The sequence below is a fragment of the Chiloscyllium plagiosum genome, unplaced genomic scaffold (assembly GCF_037043375.1).
Source record: "Chiloscyllium plagiosum isolate Xiang-an unplaced genomic scaffold, Cpla_swu_hap1 HiC_scaffold_27, whole genome shotgun sequence".
Taxonomy (NCBI): domain Eukaryota; kingdom Metazoa; phylum Chordata; class Chondrichthyes; order Orectolobiformes; family Hemiscylliidae; genus Chiloscyllium; species Chiloscyllium plagiosum.
Window position 1 is genome coordinate 55,561,393 of NW_028270165.1, and position 15,531 is coordinate 55,576,923.

At 48.1% G+C, this 15,531-nt stretch overlaps 1 protein-coding gene across 1 annotated transcript in view; it reads right to left on the minus strand.

Moving 5' to 3' along the window:
* Nucleotides 1–15,531, minus strand: part of LOC148144182 (uncharacterized) — a gene marked incomplete at its 5' end in the record, with an annotated part of 303,554 nt that overhangs the window by 23,343 nt on the left and 264,680 nt on the right. The window contains 1 exon segment of the mRNA XM_087975306.1: nt 5,596–6,029. Coding sequence (XP_087831432.1) covers nt 5,596–6,029 — 434 coding nt within the window.

Sequence of the window (15,531 nt, forward strand, 5' to 3'; positions counted from 1 at the left end):
CTTTTGCCCAAAACATTGATTTTCCTGCTCCTCGGATGCTGCCTGACTTGCTGTGCTTTTCCAGTACCACTCTAATCTAGACTGTTCCATAGATTCATGGCCCTCGGGGAAAAGCAGTTCCTCCGCATCTCTGTCTGAAAGCTACTCCCTCTAACCTTGAGGCGTAGTCTCACCCACCAGCAGAAATGACCGGACAGGGTAGTGCAATGACATTGGGAAGATGTTTCCACTGGTAGGAGAGACTAGGACCAGAGGGCATAGCTTTAAGAATAAAGGGAAGACCTTTAGGAACAGAGATAAGCGATGTCGCCTTTTCTGCCAACAGCGAGGAGCATGGACACCAGCGGGCATGCATGCTGTTGTTCACACCGAGGAGCAGACACAATATGCTCTGTGGCGATGCTGGTGTTATTGACAGATGTTAAGTGTTCAAATGCCAAGGGGAGAAATAAAGAGTAGAGCCACAGTTCTTTTTCCTCATGTGGTTCAACATTTTATAGCTTTTGCATTTTGTCTGGCTGCTCAACTATTTTTTAAATGTCTTTGCGTCAGTGTAGGGTTGAGGTTCACAACAAGAGGGCATAGGTTATAGGGTGAGAGCAGAACGATATTAAAGGTATCTAAGTTGCAACTGTTCCATGCAGAGGGTGGTGCACGTATGGAATGAACTGCCAGAGGAAGTAGTGGAAGCCGGTATAATTACAGCACTTAAAACACATCTGGATGGGTATATGAATAGGAAGGATTTAGAGGGATATGAGCCAAGTGTTGGCAAATGGGACTAGATCAATTTAGGATATCTGGTTGGCATGGACAGGTTGGATCAAACGGATCTGTTTCCGTGCTGTACATCTGTGACTTTAAATAATAAAGTCTACTTTTCCAAATAACAAACTATATCCATGTTAACAAGGCTTAGTGCACAACATGCTTTACTAACCATTCTCAACAGGTCCTGCCCCTTCAATGACTGAGGAACATATACATGCTGGTGTATAATCTCCTTCACTAGTATTTACACACTAACCCCAGCAATTGCACAAGTAACAGTAAAGGGCAAACAGCACAAGGATTAAACCAAACAGACAGCGAGGGGTAAACAGCACAAGGATGAAACAGACAGCGAGGGGTAAACAGCACAAGGATGAAACAGACAGCGAGGGGTAAACAGCACAAGGATGAAACAGACAGCGAGGGGTAAACAGCACAAGGATGAAACAGACAGCGAGGGGTAAACAGCACAAGGATGAAACAGACAGCGAGGGGTAAACAGCACAAGGATGAAACAGACAGCGAGGGGTAAACAGCACAAGGATGAAACAGACAGCGAGGGGTAAACAGCACAAGGATGAAACAGACAGCGAGGGGTAAACAGCACAAGGATGAAACAGACAGCGAGGGGTAAACAGCACAAGGATGAAACAGACAGCGAGGGGTAAACAGCACAAGGATGAAACAGACAGCGAGGGGTAAACAGCACAAGGATGAAACAGACAGCGAGGGGTAAACAGCACAAGGATGAAACAGACAGCGAGGGGTAAACAGCACAAGGATGAAACAGACAGCGAGGGGTATACAGCACAAGGATGAAACAGACAGCGAGGGGTATACAGCACAAGGATGAAACAGACAGCGAGGGGTAAACAGCACAAGGATGAAACAGACAGCGAGGGGTAAACAGCACAAGGATTAAACAAACAGTGAGGGGAAAACAGCACAAGGATTAAACACACAGTGAGGGGAAAACAGCACAAGGATTAAACAAACAGTGAGGGGAAAACAGCACAAGGATTAAACACACAGTGAGGGGAAAACAGCACAAGGATTAAACACACAGTGAGGGGAAAACAGCACAAGGATTAAACACACAGTGAGGGGAAAACAGCACAAGGATTAAACAAACAGTGAGGGGTAAACAGCACAAGGATTAAACAAACAGTGAGGGGAAAACAGCACAAGGATTAAACACACAGTGAGGGGAAAACAGCACAAGCGCCAGTAAAAGCAGATGGAAAGTGAGTGTAAAATGTCACTATGACAGGACAGGCCCCACATTCCTTCCCCTCCGTCCCCCCACAACCTGCCTCACCTTTCACCTCCCGGGCCCAGTACCTTCCAGGTGGCCCCATAGTTGACACAGGGACCGCCCCACGACCAGTAGAACTCCACCACCCAGGCGGCCGACGAGTTCCCAAGCAGGCCCTTAACCCCATCCGCCTCCAGAATGCTCACCGGCTCCTGCCTGCTGTACAGCCGGCCGGTGTGGCCGTGACACAGCAGCTGCGCCAGGAAGGCGGCGGTGCCCAGTGACGGTGTCTGCCCCGGGCCGCACGGCACCATTTTCCTAACGGCCGCCCTCCCGCCGCTTCCCCGCTCGAGCGACTTCTCCTCCCAACCGCCGTCGCCCCCGCGTGACGTCTGCACGGGGGGATGGGCGGGGGCAGGGGCGGGGGCAGGGGCAGCGGCGGGGGCGGGGCCGGGGAGCCTCACCGTCACCAAGCAACAGCCACCTCGCGCTACAACTGCTCATTCACAGAAACAAACTCTCCTGTGTCGCTCTGCAGCTGCAGGGGGGACACTGCCACGTTTCCAGGAGCCCTGTCTACATTGGGAAAGCTCACGGCTCAATTTAAACAGATATTCCGACATCTAACGGAACGGCGTCATATCTAAAGGGGCAATCTGCATTTTAAAGGGACATGAATATTTGCGGAAATACCGTTAAAATGAAGAGATGTAGATGGACGAGATTACATTTCAAAGGGATGTGGCACATTCAAAGGGATATCTTAATATGTGAAGTGATGCAGTTATATCTAAATGAATCTACATTTCGAAGAGACGTTGCCCTATTTATAAGTAGAGACAATAGGTGTGAATTCTGTCTGTGTCCCAATGTTGAATCAGACTGACATTTTTCTTAGAAAAGCTCTGCATTTAAATTACATTCTTGAGAAGGTAAGTTATAGATTCGGGTGTAGGTTAGGGAGGATTGGCCGTGCTAAGTTACCCATAGTGACCAGGGATGTACAGGTTAGGATGGCTTGGCCATGGAAATATGGAGTAAGGTTCAGAGGGACAGAGAGGAATAGATGGGCTGAATGGCCTGCATCCACATTGTTGGGATTGTATGACCCTCCCCATAAAGTATCCATTTTATCTACATCTATCCTGTCAAGCCCCTTTCAGAATTCTACTGGTTTCAGTAAACGTATGCAGCACAGAAACAGACACTTCGGTCCAATTCGTCCATGCCGACCAGGATTCCAAACTAAACCAGTCCCACTTACCTGCATTTGGCCCATATCCCTCTAAACCTTTCTATTCATGTACCCATCCAAATGCTGTTTAAACGTTGTAAATGTACCAGCAACTACCACATCGTCAGTAAGTTCATTCCACATACAAAGCCACCCTCTTTCAAAATGTTGCCCCTCCGGTTCCTTTTAAATCTCTCTCCTCACCTTAAGTAATATGCCCTCAAGTTTTGAGCTCCCCGATGCTAAGCTAGAGCCCTTTGCTATTCAGCTTACCTCCAGTCCTGGCAGCTTCCTGGTAAATCTTTACCGAACCCTCTGTGATAAGAATACTTCAGATTACAGGGCCATCAGAACTGTACTCAGTACTCTGAAAGTGGCCTCACCAACATCCTGTACAACCTCAACATGATGTCCCAACCCCTGTACTCAATGGTGTGAACAAGAATGCTATACTGCTAAATGCCTTCTTAACTGCCCTGTCTATCAGTGATGCAACTTCTAACGAACTATGTACCTGAACACCACCCCCCCATGTCTGTCTGTTCTATAACATGACCCAGGGCCCTACCATTATCAGTACAAGTCCTGCCCTTTCTTGTTTTAGCAAACTGCAACCCCTTGCTTGTATTAATACCTCTCTCACACATGCTCCCCCTCAGACACACACACACACATATATACCCCCCAATACTCTCTCAGGCTTATACTCCATCACACTCACACTTTACCAAGCATGTACACACTCTCACACACAAACTCACATGCACCCACACACAATTCTATGGAGTGAATTTGTATTGGCAGAATTATATTTGCAGATGTATTCAATTTTGCTAAAAAAGCACACAATTTCCAGGCAGTCAATCCATGTAATATTTTATGAATTTGGAAATAGAACCAGTCTGACTCACGATTGGAAAACTGTCAGACTCAATTCTCAGGAAGAAAGTGAGGACTGGAGATGCTGGAGATCAGAGCTGAAAAGGTGTTGCTGGAAAAGCGCAGGTCAGGCAGCATCCAAAGAGCAGGAGAATCGACGTTTTGGGCATGAGCCCTTCTTCAGCCCTTTCCTGAAGAAGGGCTCATGCCCGAAATGTCAATTCTCCTGCTCCTTGGATGCTGCCTGACCTGCTGTGCTTTTCCAGCAACACATTTTCAGACTCAATTCTCACACCTTTAAATGCATTGTCTGAGCTGAGATTTCATCTTTTTTATAAAACCTTAAGTCACATTCTTGAGATGACTTAAAAGATGTTCTGGCAGTTACACATTAATGAACCAATACCTGCACCCATTCTAAGAGATGAAAGACTTGACAGCAATCTAGGCTTGTTCAATATATTCCATCAGTTGCATGATACTGATCTTTTGATATACGTTCTGTGTCTTACAATGCTGCTCCACAGCTACCCGATGAAGGAGCAGCACTCAGAAAGCTAGTGCTTCCAAATAAACCTGTTGGACAACAACCTGGTATTGGGTGATTTCTTTTTAACTTTATCAACCCAGACTAATACCGACACCTCCACATCATTTCTAGTGAACACAGCCCAAACGTCCTGGTGCTGTCAGTAAACTTTACAATGCTGATGAAACAACACAGTACCTGAAAGATTTACAATTTCTCAAGATACTAGCTTCTCATTCACTGCTCCATCTGATACATGACATTGGAAACTCAGTGCAGGAGGCTGAAATGAAGGAGCAGCTTTAAACTAAAAATCTCTTGGAGCTCAAAGCTTTCAATAAGAGTCTGAGCCCGGCGGTAAGTTCAGGTAACCTTTATTGTGACTCAACTTAGTTACATCTTCAGATTCCCCCCTGCAAAAAGGCATAGACAAAGTAGCTGCTTTTTAAACAGCTCAAGATCAAAGCCCACACACACCCCACTGTCTTTACTATTGGGCAGCACCAGGTTGTAATTGGATCCTTGTTACAGCCGTAATCCGGAGGAAGTATTGCCTCACTCAGCAATTTCAACCCATACCCTGTATCCTGGTAAGTTTCTCCCTGCTCATTTGCCAGTGGGGAGAGGACAGTGTAGAGTCAACCAGACTGCTGTGGGTCTGGAGTCATGTGTAGGCCAGACCGAGTGAAGGATGAAGATGGAACGACTGAATGAATACTCTCCCACAATGGCGGTTCCCTTTCCTAACAAGGGAGAGAGTGAATCAGCTGGGGGCTTTCTCCCCCGCACCACCCACTCCCTCTGCCATCTGTTGTGGTGGGATTCAAACCCGGGAGTCCCCGGAACCGGATTGATAGTCCAATCGATAATGGCACTTGACCGTCACTCCTTCAATCCCCCTGCGATGGCACATGAACTCGCTGGTGCTTCCGCAGGTGGGAGGAGCGGGCGAAGCCCTTCCCGCACTGAGAGCAGGTGAACGGCCTCTCCCCGGTGTGGATCCGCTGGTGCCTCAGCAGGGTGAAAGATGTGCTGAAGGCCTTCCCACACTCGGGGCAGCTGAAGGGCCTCTCCCCCGTGTGGACCCGCTGGTGGGCCAACAGGGTGAAAGATGTGCTGAAGGCCTTCCCGCACTCGGGGCAGCTGAAGGGCCTCTCCCCCGTGTGGACCCGCTCGTGGCTCCGCAGGTGGGAGGAGCAGATGAAGCCCTTCCCGCACTGAGAGCAGGTGAATGGCCTCTCCCTCGTGTGGATGCGCTGGTGGATCAGCAGGGTGGAGGAAGTGCTGAAGGCCTTCCCGCACTCAGGGCAGGTGAATGGCCTCTCCCCCGTGTGGACCCGCCGGTGGGCCAACAGGGCAGAGAAGGGCAGTGAAGGCCTTCCCACAATCTGGGCAGTTGAAGGGCCTTTCCCCCGTGTGGTCCCGCTGGTGGGCCAGCAGGTGGGAGTAATGTCTGAAGGCCTTCCCGCAGTCGGTGCAGGGGAATGGCCTCTCCCCGGTGTGACTGCGCCGATGAATCTCCAGGGCAGACGGGAAACGGAAGCCTTTCCCACAGTCACCACACTTCCACGGTTTCGCCACGGGGCGGGATTCCTCAGGTTTCTCCATGGATGAAGCTTCAGCCACACACAATCGAACTTCCAGCCCCTTCCTGTCGTGAATTCCTCTTTCCAGGTTGAATAGCTGCTACACGCTCCACGCACAGTGCGCTGCAACAGTGGGGTCTCTCGTCCAGTCTCAGTGATGCTGAAAACATACTCACTCAGTCAGGAACCAAAAAGCTTTGATCCCTCTCAGAGAAATCAGTCGAAAATCGTTGCGGTCCTGGTGGACTGAGTGACTGTCAGACATTGACGGCGAAGTGAGGATCGCAAATGCTGGAGAGTCAGTCGAAAAATGTGGCACTGGAAAAGTACAGGGATGTCAGACAGCATCCGAGGAGCAGGAGGGTCAATGTTTTGGGCATAAGCCCTTCATCTGTTGATTGAGAAACTTCCGCCATCAGATCTTCAAATACGCTGTAAAAAGAGATTACAAAAGCCATCACTGTCAGTGCAGGGTAGAAATTCTGAACAAGCAATTCTACTTTCTGTGGAATATTCTTTTCTTTTATTATTCCACAAAATGGAAAGCACCATCCCACTCTCTCTCCCCCTCTGTTCTCACTCCGCTCTAACTAATTCCCCTGCAGGCGCTGATTCAGGATCTTACAGGGGCAGAAAAAGCAAAAACATCAAGACTGACATCACTCTGAATTTTGGTACCACCACCTGAAAGTTAATATCTTTCACAACATTGGGATCCTGCTGAGGGTGAGCAGGTCTGATTTTGGGAAGCAAATACAATGTGTGTCAATTCAGGATGAACCTGCCACGCAGCTTCTTGAGGAACAACCAGACACAAAATGGTTAACATCCCTGGGAAGGTGAAGCGAAATGAGACATCAACGTCTTAACACTGACACCAGAGAGAAATTGAATATACTGACATGGCAAACATTAGTGGAAAGCCAGAGTCATAGAGGTATACAGTACAGAAACAGACCCTTCGATCCAACTCGTCTGTACCGACCAGATATCGTAAATCAATCTGGAACCGTTTGCTCACACGTGGCCCATAGCTGGGGTCATCCCCACCCCCCTGTCCTGAGACCTTGATGCCTCCAAGCTGACCTTCAAAGGTTTGGTTTTTCCCTCCATTCTTTCCCGGTTGTCTTTTGTAAGTTTTGAAAACTTTCCCAATCCTCTGAGTATAGGATTTGGGCAGTTGTGTTGTCGCAGTACAGGACATTGGTTAGGCCACATTTGGAACATTGCGCACAATTCTGGTTTCCTTCCTATCAGTAAGATGTTGTGAAACTTGAAAGGGCTCAGAAACATTTACAAGGATATTGCCAGGGTTGGAGGATTTGAGCTAAAGGGAGGCTAGGGCTGTTTTCCCTGGAGCGTTGGAGGCTAAGGGGTGACCTTATAGAGGTTTATAAAATCATGAAGGGCATGGATAGGATAAATAGGCAAAATCTTTTCCCTGCAGTGGGGGGAAGGGGAGGTCCAGAACAAGAGGGCATAGGTTTAAGGTGAGGGGGGGAAAGAAACAAAAGAGATCTGAGGGGCAACCTTTTCACACAGAGGGTAGTAAATGTATAGAATGAGCTGCAGGAGGAAGTGGTGGAGGCTGGTACAATTGCAACATTTAAAAGGCACCTGGATGGGTATATATGAATGGGAAGAGTTTGGAGGGATATGGGCTAGGTGCTGGCAGATGGGACTAGATTGCGATGGGATATCTGGTCGGCATGTACAAGTTGGACCGAAGGGTCTGTTTCCATGCTGTATATCTCTATGACTAGTTGGACTTAAGGGTCTGTTTCTGTACTGTATGACAACTGGCAGCGACTGATGTAGAAGGACGCTGAGGCTCCTTTGTCCATCCACACATCGTTCCTGATGAAGGGCTCGTACCCAAAAAGCCAACTGTCCTGCTCCTCAGATGCTGCCTAACCTACTGCTCTTTCAGTACCACACTTTTTGACCCTGATCTCCAGCATCTGCAGTTCTCACTTTCTCCACATCCAATTACATCTCCATTTAAACAATGCACTTCCTTTCTACTTTTTGTTTCCCACAGCAAAGGCTATAACTTCATATTGTGGTACTGCATTTGCCATGTGTTTGCCAGTTGTGGTCTTCTCTATATCGGGGAGAGCGAGCGCAAACTTGGGGAATGGTTCACTGAGCATCATATCTGGGTCCACAGAGCCGACCAGAGTTCCCAGTCACCACCCATTTCAATTCCCCTTCCCACCCCCTTTCTGACATTACCATCTTTGGCCTCCTCTATTGCCACAACGAATCAAACCGCAAACTGGAGGGACAACATCTTAATAGAGAAGGAAGTAAGCAATAAATAATAGACCCCTACAGAGTGCTGAGGAAAAAAGGGACCTTACTGTCCAAGTTCAGAGATCCCCAAAGGTATCAGTACAAGTAAAACGGGGAATGAGGAAGGCAGATGGATGGGTATGTGAATAGGTGGGGTTTAAAGGGATATGGGCCAAGTGCTGATAAATAAGATAGATTAATTTCAGATATCTAGTCAGCATGGACGAGATGGACTGTTTCTGTGCTGTACAGCTCTATGGCCATCCACTTCATTTTGAAATGTTTGCACTACCACTTGGAACATCCTGTTAGGGTTCAGAGAGTGCCAGGTCCTGACATCTCCTTCCTCATGTCTCCTATGTATTTTAAGTCAAAAATACCATTTGTATGTTCCTGGGTTAGTACTTTAAATACATAGACACATACAATATAATCAGAGTTTCTACTCGGTAGAGACAGTGATGATTTATTTCAACTTGCTAACAGGTATCAGAAGTGGAGGATCTGCAGACAGAAATCTTGGAAGAAATTCCATAACAAAATCTGACAGGGTCACTCAATATCATTGGGGGGTTGAATCTGGAAAGAGAAATCCATTCGACCTGCTTCAAAGAGGAACTACCAGTGAACTGAGCTTTAACTGGTTACACAGAATAAGTGTATGTGTCCCAGTGAACTGACAATGGGAAGGAGCTTTAACCAGTTACACAGACAGAGGGGCTGGGGCATTTATTTTACCCCTGGAGCATCAGAGCCTGAGGGGTGACCGTAGAGAGGTTTATAAAATCATGAGGGGCATAGATAGGGCAAATAGCCTAGGTCTTTTCGGCCCAGGGTGGGGGAGTCGAAAACTAGAAGGCATAGGTTTAAGGTGAGAAGGGAAAGATTTGAAAGGGACCTAAGGGACAACTTTTCATGCAGAGGGTTGTGCATGTATGGAATGAACTGCCAGAGGAAGTGGTGGAGGTGGGCACAATTGCAATGTTTAAGAGGCATTTGGTTGGGTATATGAATAGGAAGGGTTTGGAGGGATATGGCCTGGGTGCTGCCAGGGGGAATTAGATTGGATTGGAATATCTGGTCGGCATGGATGAGTTGGAGCGAAGGGTCTGTTTCTGTGCTGGTTATGCTAATCCCTGTGGCCTTATTCCAGATGCGATCCATATCTGCAGGCAAGACACGACTGACTCCAACTGAGAGTCGCTCTGGTCACCGCCTCCGTACCCCTTGGAACGATTCGGCTCCCTTCTCAGTCCACGTCCACCACATCACCGAAGCAATGATTGGTTGTGTTCTTGCTCTAATTAATGTTATGCGTGCCTTTTACTCCCAGGAGCGTGCGGCCTACAGCGATGTTCCCTCCCTTTCAGCCTTGTCACGGGTAGAGCCTGGTTTGTTGGTGCTCATCAAGAACTGGACTGGCAAAGGTCTCCAACCTCGTTGGGATGGCCCCTTCCAGGTTTTACCTCCCACCCCTACGGCGGTCACAGTCGCTGGGCGCTCAGCTTGGGTCCAACTGCACCATTGTAAATTGATTGACCGCACCAATCAAAAGTGGGGTAGAGGAGGAGAGAATCCTGGAATCCCAACAAAAGGAGTGGACCCTGTCCAGTTGGGTTTTTGAATTTTGCTGTTGTTCTAATGTTAATCTTATTACAGATACTTGAACTAAGAGGAGGGACATGTGGGGGATCGCTTATCTCCTCACCTTTCTGATCACATACAACATCCTGATGGGGAACGCCACTAAGTATGGATGCAACCAGGAATGATCAGAGATTATCCACCGCCCATGCTGAGGAGATGTCGTCCAGTGCACCGGACCAGACGCCTTTGACGTGTGGAATGTGATGAAGATTGATTATTGCAATGGACCCTTACATCAGAAAGACCAGATGGTCCATCTGGACAGTAGAAATCAGTGGGAGTTACCATGTCGTTACCATTTTTTTTTTATTTTACCTGCAGACGCAAGCCTAGTGAGGATAAAAATGATCAACTCAGGAACACCATCCCTTTTTGCAGGTCGGGCCAACTTGAGAAAAGGGAAGCCTGATAAGGGAAACTCCTCAATCCACAAACAACTTATTTATACAGGCGCACAGAACGCTATTCACCCCAGAGGCAGTAGTATGTTACTCCTCTCTATCAGAAGGTGACTTACTTGACCCATCCCCAGTCCCCGATTCCATTCTATTCATCAGACTTCCTCCTGCTGACCCTGTGAAGAGAAATATCACTTTCCAATACCTCGGGTCTGTGTATACAAACGGCTGGTGTAACACTGGCTGGCGTACAGTAGGCCTTATGCTGCACATGGACCTGGAACGGAACCCTTCCCTTGCACATTTATAGGCCTTTTCTCTTTTCAGAATCTGATACTGTCACCAAGACCATGTACAATAGAGCTAAGGGAGAGCTCAATGGGAACAGCATTCTGAGGACCATTGTCTCCCATACAGTGCGAGTGCTCGAGTCACTTGGCCCATTTTTTTTTTTTACAGAGCTCAAGCAACCCCTCTTGCAAAACGTCAACCCTTTCCTCCTGTCAACCTGACCAGACCCACTGCTGTAACATTTCAGTAACCTATTTTGACAAACTCTCCGTAATATACACCAAACCAGACTATTATTTCTTCAGCTAAGGTAAAGCTACCAATTTCCTTGTCCTGGATGGCAAAGATGTCCCTCAGAAGGTCACTGTCGGAGCCGTTGTTCCCACAACAGTACCTTGTCCTGGCCAGTGGACAAGTCGATGGAACCTCCATCTGAGGAGGATGCAGCGGTTGGTCTCAGCCAACCTTGCTCCAACTGGAAGGATTCCAAAGAGTATGATCTCCAGGACAAACCAAGAGAGAGCTTTACAGGTCTGAGTTCTCAAAGGATTCCCTGGGCCACCTCAAATCTCCACTTTAACATGGGAGGTAGGACAAAATGGCTTCTGCTTGGCTAACTCGGTGGGACTGAGTCAGGCAGATACTCACGACTCAGAACAAACAAGATACCACAGACTGATATAAATCCAGTGAAAAAAACTGCAAATGTGAACCTAATCATCAATCGGTTTAATCCTAACCGCCAGACATGACAAATACGATTCCAAGAACAGGTTGTCTACAAGAAATTATGATAGATTAGATTATATTCCCGACAGTTTGGAAACAGGCCCTTCAGCCCAACCAGTCCACACTGACCCTCCAAAGAGTAACCCAGCCAGAACCATTTTCCCTCTGACTATTGCACCTAACACCATGGGCAATTTAGCATTGCCAATCCACCTGACCTGCACATCTTTGGACTCTGGGAGGAAACCGGATCACCCGGAGGAAACCCACGCAGACAGGGGGAGAATGTGCAAACTCCATACAGACGGTCACCCAAGGCTGGAATCGAACCTGGGACCCTGGGACTGTGAGGCAGCAGTGCTAACCATTGAGCCACCGTGCCGCCCTAGGCTAAGTCAAAAATGCATGAGGACCTTGCGGGATCTGATTGGTTGTTACTATGTGACCATGCTCAATGTCTGACTCTAAACAATGTACATAAGTTCTATACAAACTCTGTAAAAGTTGGCGGATTCTTTTGGCACTCTAGGAGTACTCATCGGTGGCCCAGTGGTTCGCACTGCTGCCTCACAGCACCAGGTGTCCCAGGTTCGATTCCAGCCTCCGGGGGCTGGCTGTGTGGAGTTTGCACATTCTCCCCATGTCTGCAGGTGCTCTGGTTTCCTCCCACAATCCAAAGATGTACAGTTTGGTGAATTGGCCATGCTAAATTGCCCATAATGTTAGGTGCATTAATTATAGGGAGATGGGTCTGGGTGAGCTACTCTTCAGAGGATAGGTGTGGACTGGTTGGGCCGATGGGCCTGTTTCCACACTGTTGGAATCTAATCCTTCTGGGCTGATCAGAGTCTACTGACCCGGCTGTATCAAAGAATAAACTATTGCTTGTATGATTGACTAAAGAGTCATTTCCAGGTGTGTTTATTGACCAATCCCAGAAATCCGAAGATCCGGGCAGCAGTCCAGATCATCAGAACGACCAGATAGGAAACGGTTAATGTCTCCAGAATGTGGGGAGCAAAATAAGACACCAAGGTGTTAACACCAACACCAGGGAGAAACTGAACATACAGACGTGACAAACATTTGTGGCAAGCCAGAATCACAGATGTACAGCACAGAAACAGTCCCTTCAGTCCATGCTGACCAGATATCCTAAATCAATCTAGCCCCATTTGCCAGCACTTGGCCCATGTCCCTCTAAATGTTTCCCAACATATACCCATCCAGATACCTTTTAAAGGTTGTAATTGTACCAGCAGTCACCACTTCCTCTGGCAGCTCATTCTTTACACACACCACCCTCTGTATCTGGGAGTTGCCCCTGAGGTTTCTTTTAAATCTCAGCCTCACCCTAAACCTATGAGCAATCCCAGATCAAAGATCTTGTCTATTTACCCTCGCCATGCCTCACATTATTTTATACAAGGTTGTAGGGTCTCCCCTGTGGGATATAGGTAAAGCAGTGTTACTTCTGCAACCATAATTGCTTCTGCAAGGTAAATGAACTAACGCCAGGGTATAATTGTTTCAGCCAAGAGTGGAGTTAACAAGAATGAAAGCTATGTGAAGGAAATATATAATTGCTTTTGTATTAGCTAAAATGTGCATACATGAAATGTGCCTGTAAACAATGGTGGATGTTACAGACAAACAGATAAAGGTGCTGTGAGGGGAGGGGGTGTAGGTTAAGCTAGATATGCTCGTACAGTTATAACCATCTGTTTCCTGCTTCTGCAAAAACAAAAAAAAACACAATCAAGGAGGTCAGAAGGCTCAGTGTCGGCGAAAAATGGGAGGAAATGTTGCTTTCGCAAACAAGGAAGCAGCTGGCAGTGAAAGAGGATATACGCTAACACTTTGTTCACGCACAAGGCCGGATAAGGCAAGAAATAGACAAGAGTAATGGGCGCCACCGGGAAAGAATGGAGGGACAAACCGATCTTTTGCGGGTCAGCTTGGAACATCAGGACAGGGGGGAATGGGAATGAGGGAAAGAAGCTGAATGTGCTGGAGCAAGGCGGAAGAACAGAGGATGCAAAACCGGCTTGAAGCTGCAATGAGGAATATTGCATGTGCTGTACTTGTACCTGTTGCAGTTACTGGTGGGAATCGGGTGCATTTTAAACATCAAAACAGAAAAGATATCCAGCCCTCCCCCTTCCCAATCTCTATCCTTCAGCCCCTCCTCGCCTGGCTAACTAAGACACATACCTGAGTTTGCAGAGTCTGCTCCCTCCCTGCATTCACTCCAGTTGCTACAAGTGACCAATTTCCCCTCCTCCCATCTCTGTCTCCAACCCAGGATGAAGAGTCGTCCTGAGGGCGGGAGATTCACTTTGAAACTGACAGGGTCACTTCCGCGTTGTGACGTCATAAAGGACCGAGGGGCGGAACGAAACCAACAGCGGGACGCCGCACTGCGCATGCGCTGCCCCTGCCGCGCGCGGTGGGGGCGGGGGGGAGAACACACTTTCCAAAAACCCTTCCCTTCAGAGAATCCCCACAGTGTGGAAGCAGGCCACTCGGCCTCACCGACCCTCCCAAGGGTCACCCACCCACACCCATTCCCCTGCCCCCATTGCTCTTCATTTATCCCTGAGTCATGCACCTTGCCTGCATATTATGCCTAATTTAGCATGGGTAAAAACAATGACTGCAGATGCTGGAAAGCAGATTTTGGATTAGTGGTGCTGGAAGAACACAGCAGTTCAGGCAGCATCCGAGGAGCAGCAAAATCGACGTTTCGGGCAAAAGCCCAACATCAGGAATAAAGCATAGCCAATCCACCCTAACCTGCACATCCTTGGGCATTATGGGTAATTTAGCATGGCCAATCCACCCTCACCTGCACATCCCTGGGCACTATGGGTAATTTAGCATCGCCAGTCCACCCTAACCTGCACATCCTTGGGCACTATGGGTAATTTAGCATGGCCAATCCACCCTAACCTGCACATCCCTGGGGACTATGGGTAATTTAGCATGGCCAATCCACCCTCACCTGTACATCCCTAGGCACCATGGGTAATTTAGCACGGCCAATCCACCCTAACCTGCACATTCCTGGGCACGATGGGTATTTCAGCATGGCCAATCCACCCTAACCTGCACATCCCTGGGCACTATGGGTAATTCAACATGGCCAATCCACTTTTGATTAGACTGGTGCTGGAAAAGCACAGCAGTTCAGGCAGCATCCGAGGAGCAGGAAAATCGACGTTTCGGGCAAAAGCCCTTTATCAGGAATAGAGCCTGCAGGGTGGAGAGATAAATGAGAGGAGGGTGGGGGTGAGGAGAAAGTAGCATAGAGTACAATAGGTGAATGGGGGTGGGGATGGAGGGGATAGGTCAGAGAGGAGGGTGGGGGAAGGTAGCAAAGAGTACAATGGGTGAATGGGGGTGGGAATGAAGGTGATAGGTCACACAGGAGGGTGGAGTGGCCTGTTCGGATCCGAACTCTGCTTGCTTAAAGGTGGTCCGGAGTCCGTGTAGGATGAGTTGGTTACGGAGGCGGCACTGAGGAAGCAAATGTGGCTGTGGTAGCGAGTCTGTTTCAGGACATGATTGAAGAGCTTCAGGGCAGAGGAAATGACCTGGGAGTTGCAGTGGGAGAGGGATTCCTTGAGATTCTTGTAGAGAGAGGAGGAAAACTTCTTCAAGGCAGGCATCCTTGCAAGAGGATTCACTGTAGGGTTAAAATCAACTAGGTAAAAACAAGGACTGCAGATACTAGAAACCAGATTCTAGAATCACATAACTCCAGGTTGTAGTCCAACAAGCTTCTTTGGAAGCAGTAACTTTTGGAGTGCTGCCTCTTCATCAGGTGGTTGTGGAGGATAAGATCCTAAGACACAATTTAGAGCAAAACATTCCAGTGTCCTGCCACTGAAATGGTATATTGAACAAACCTGGAT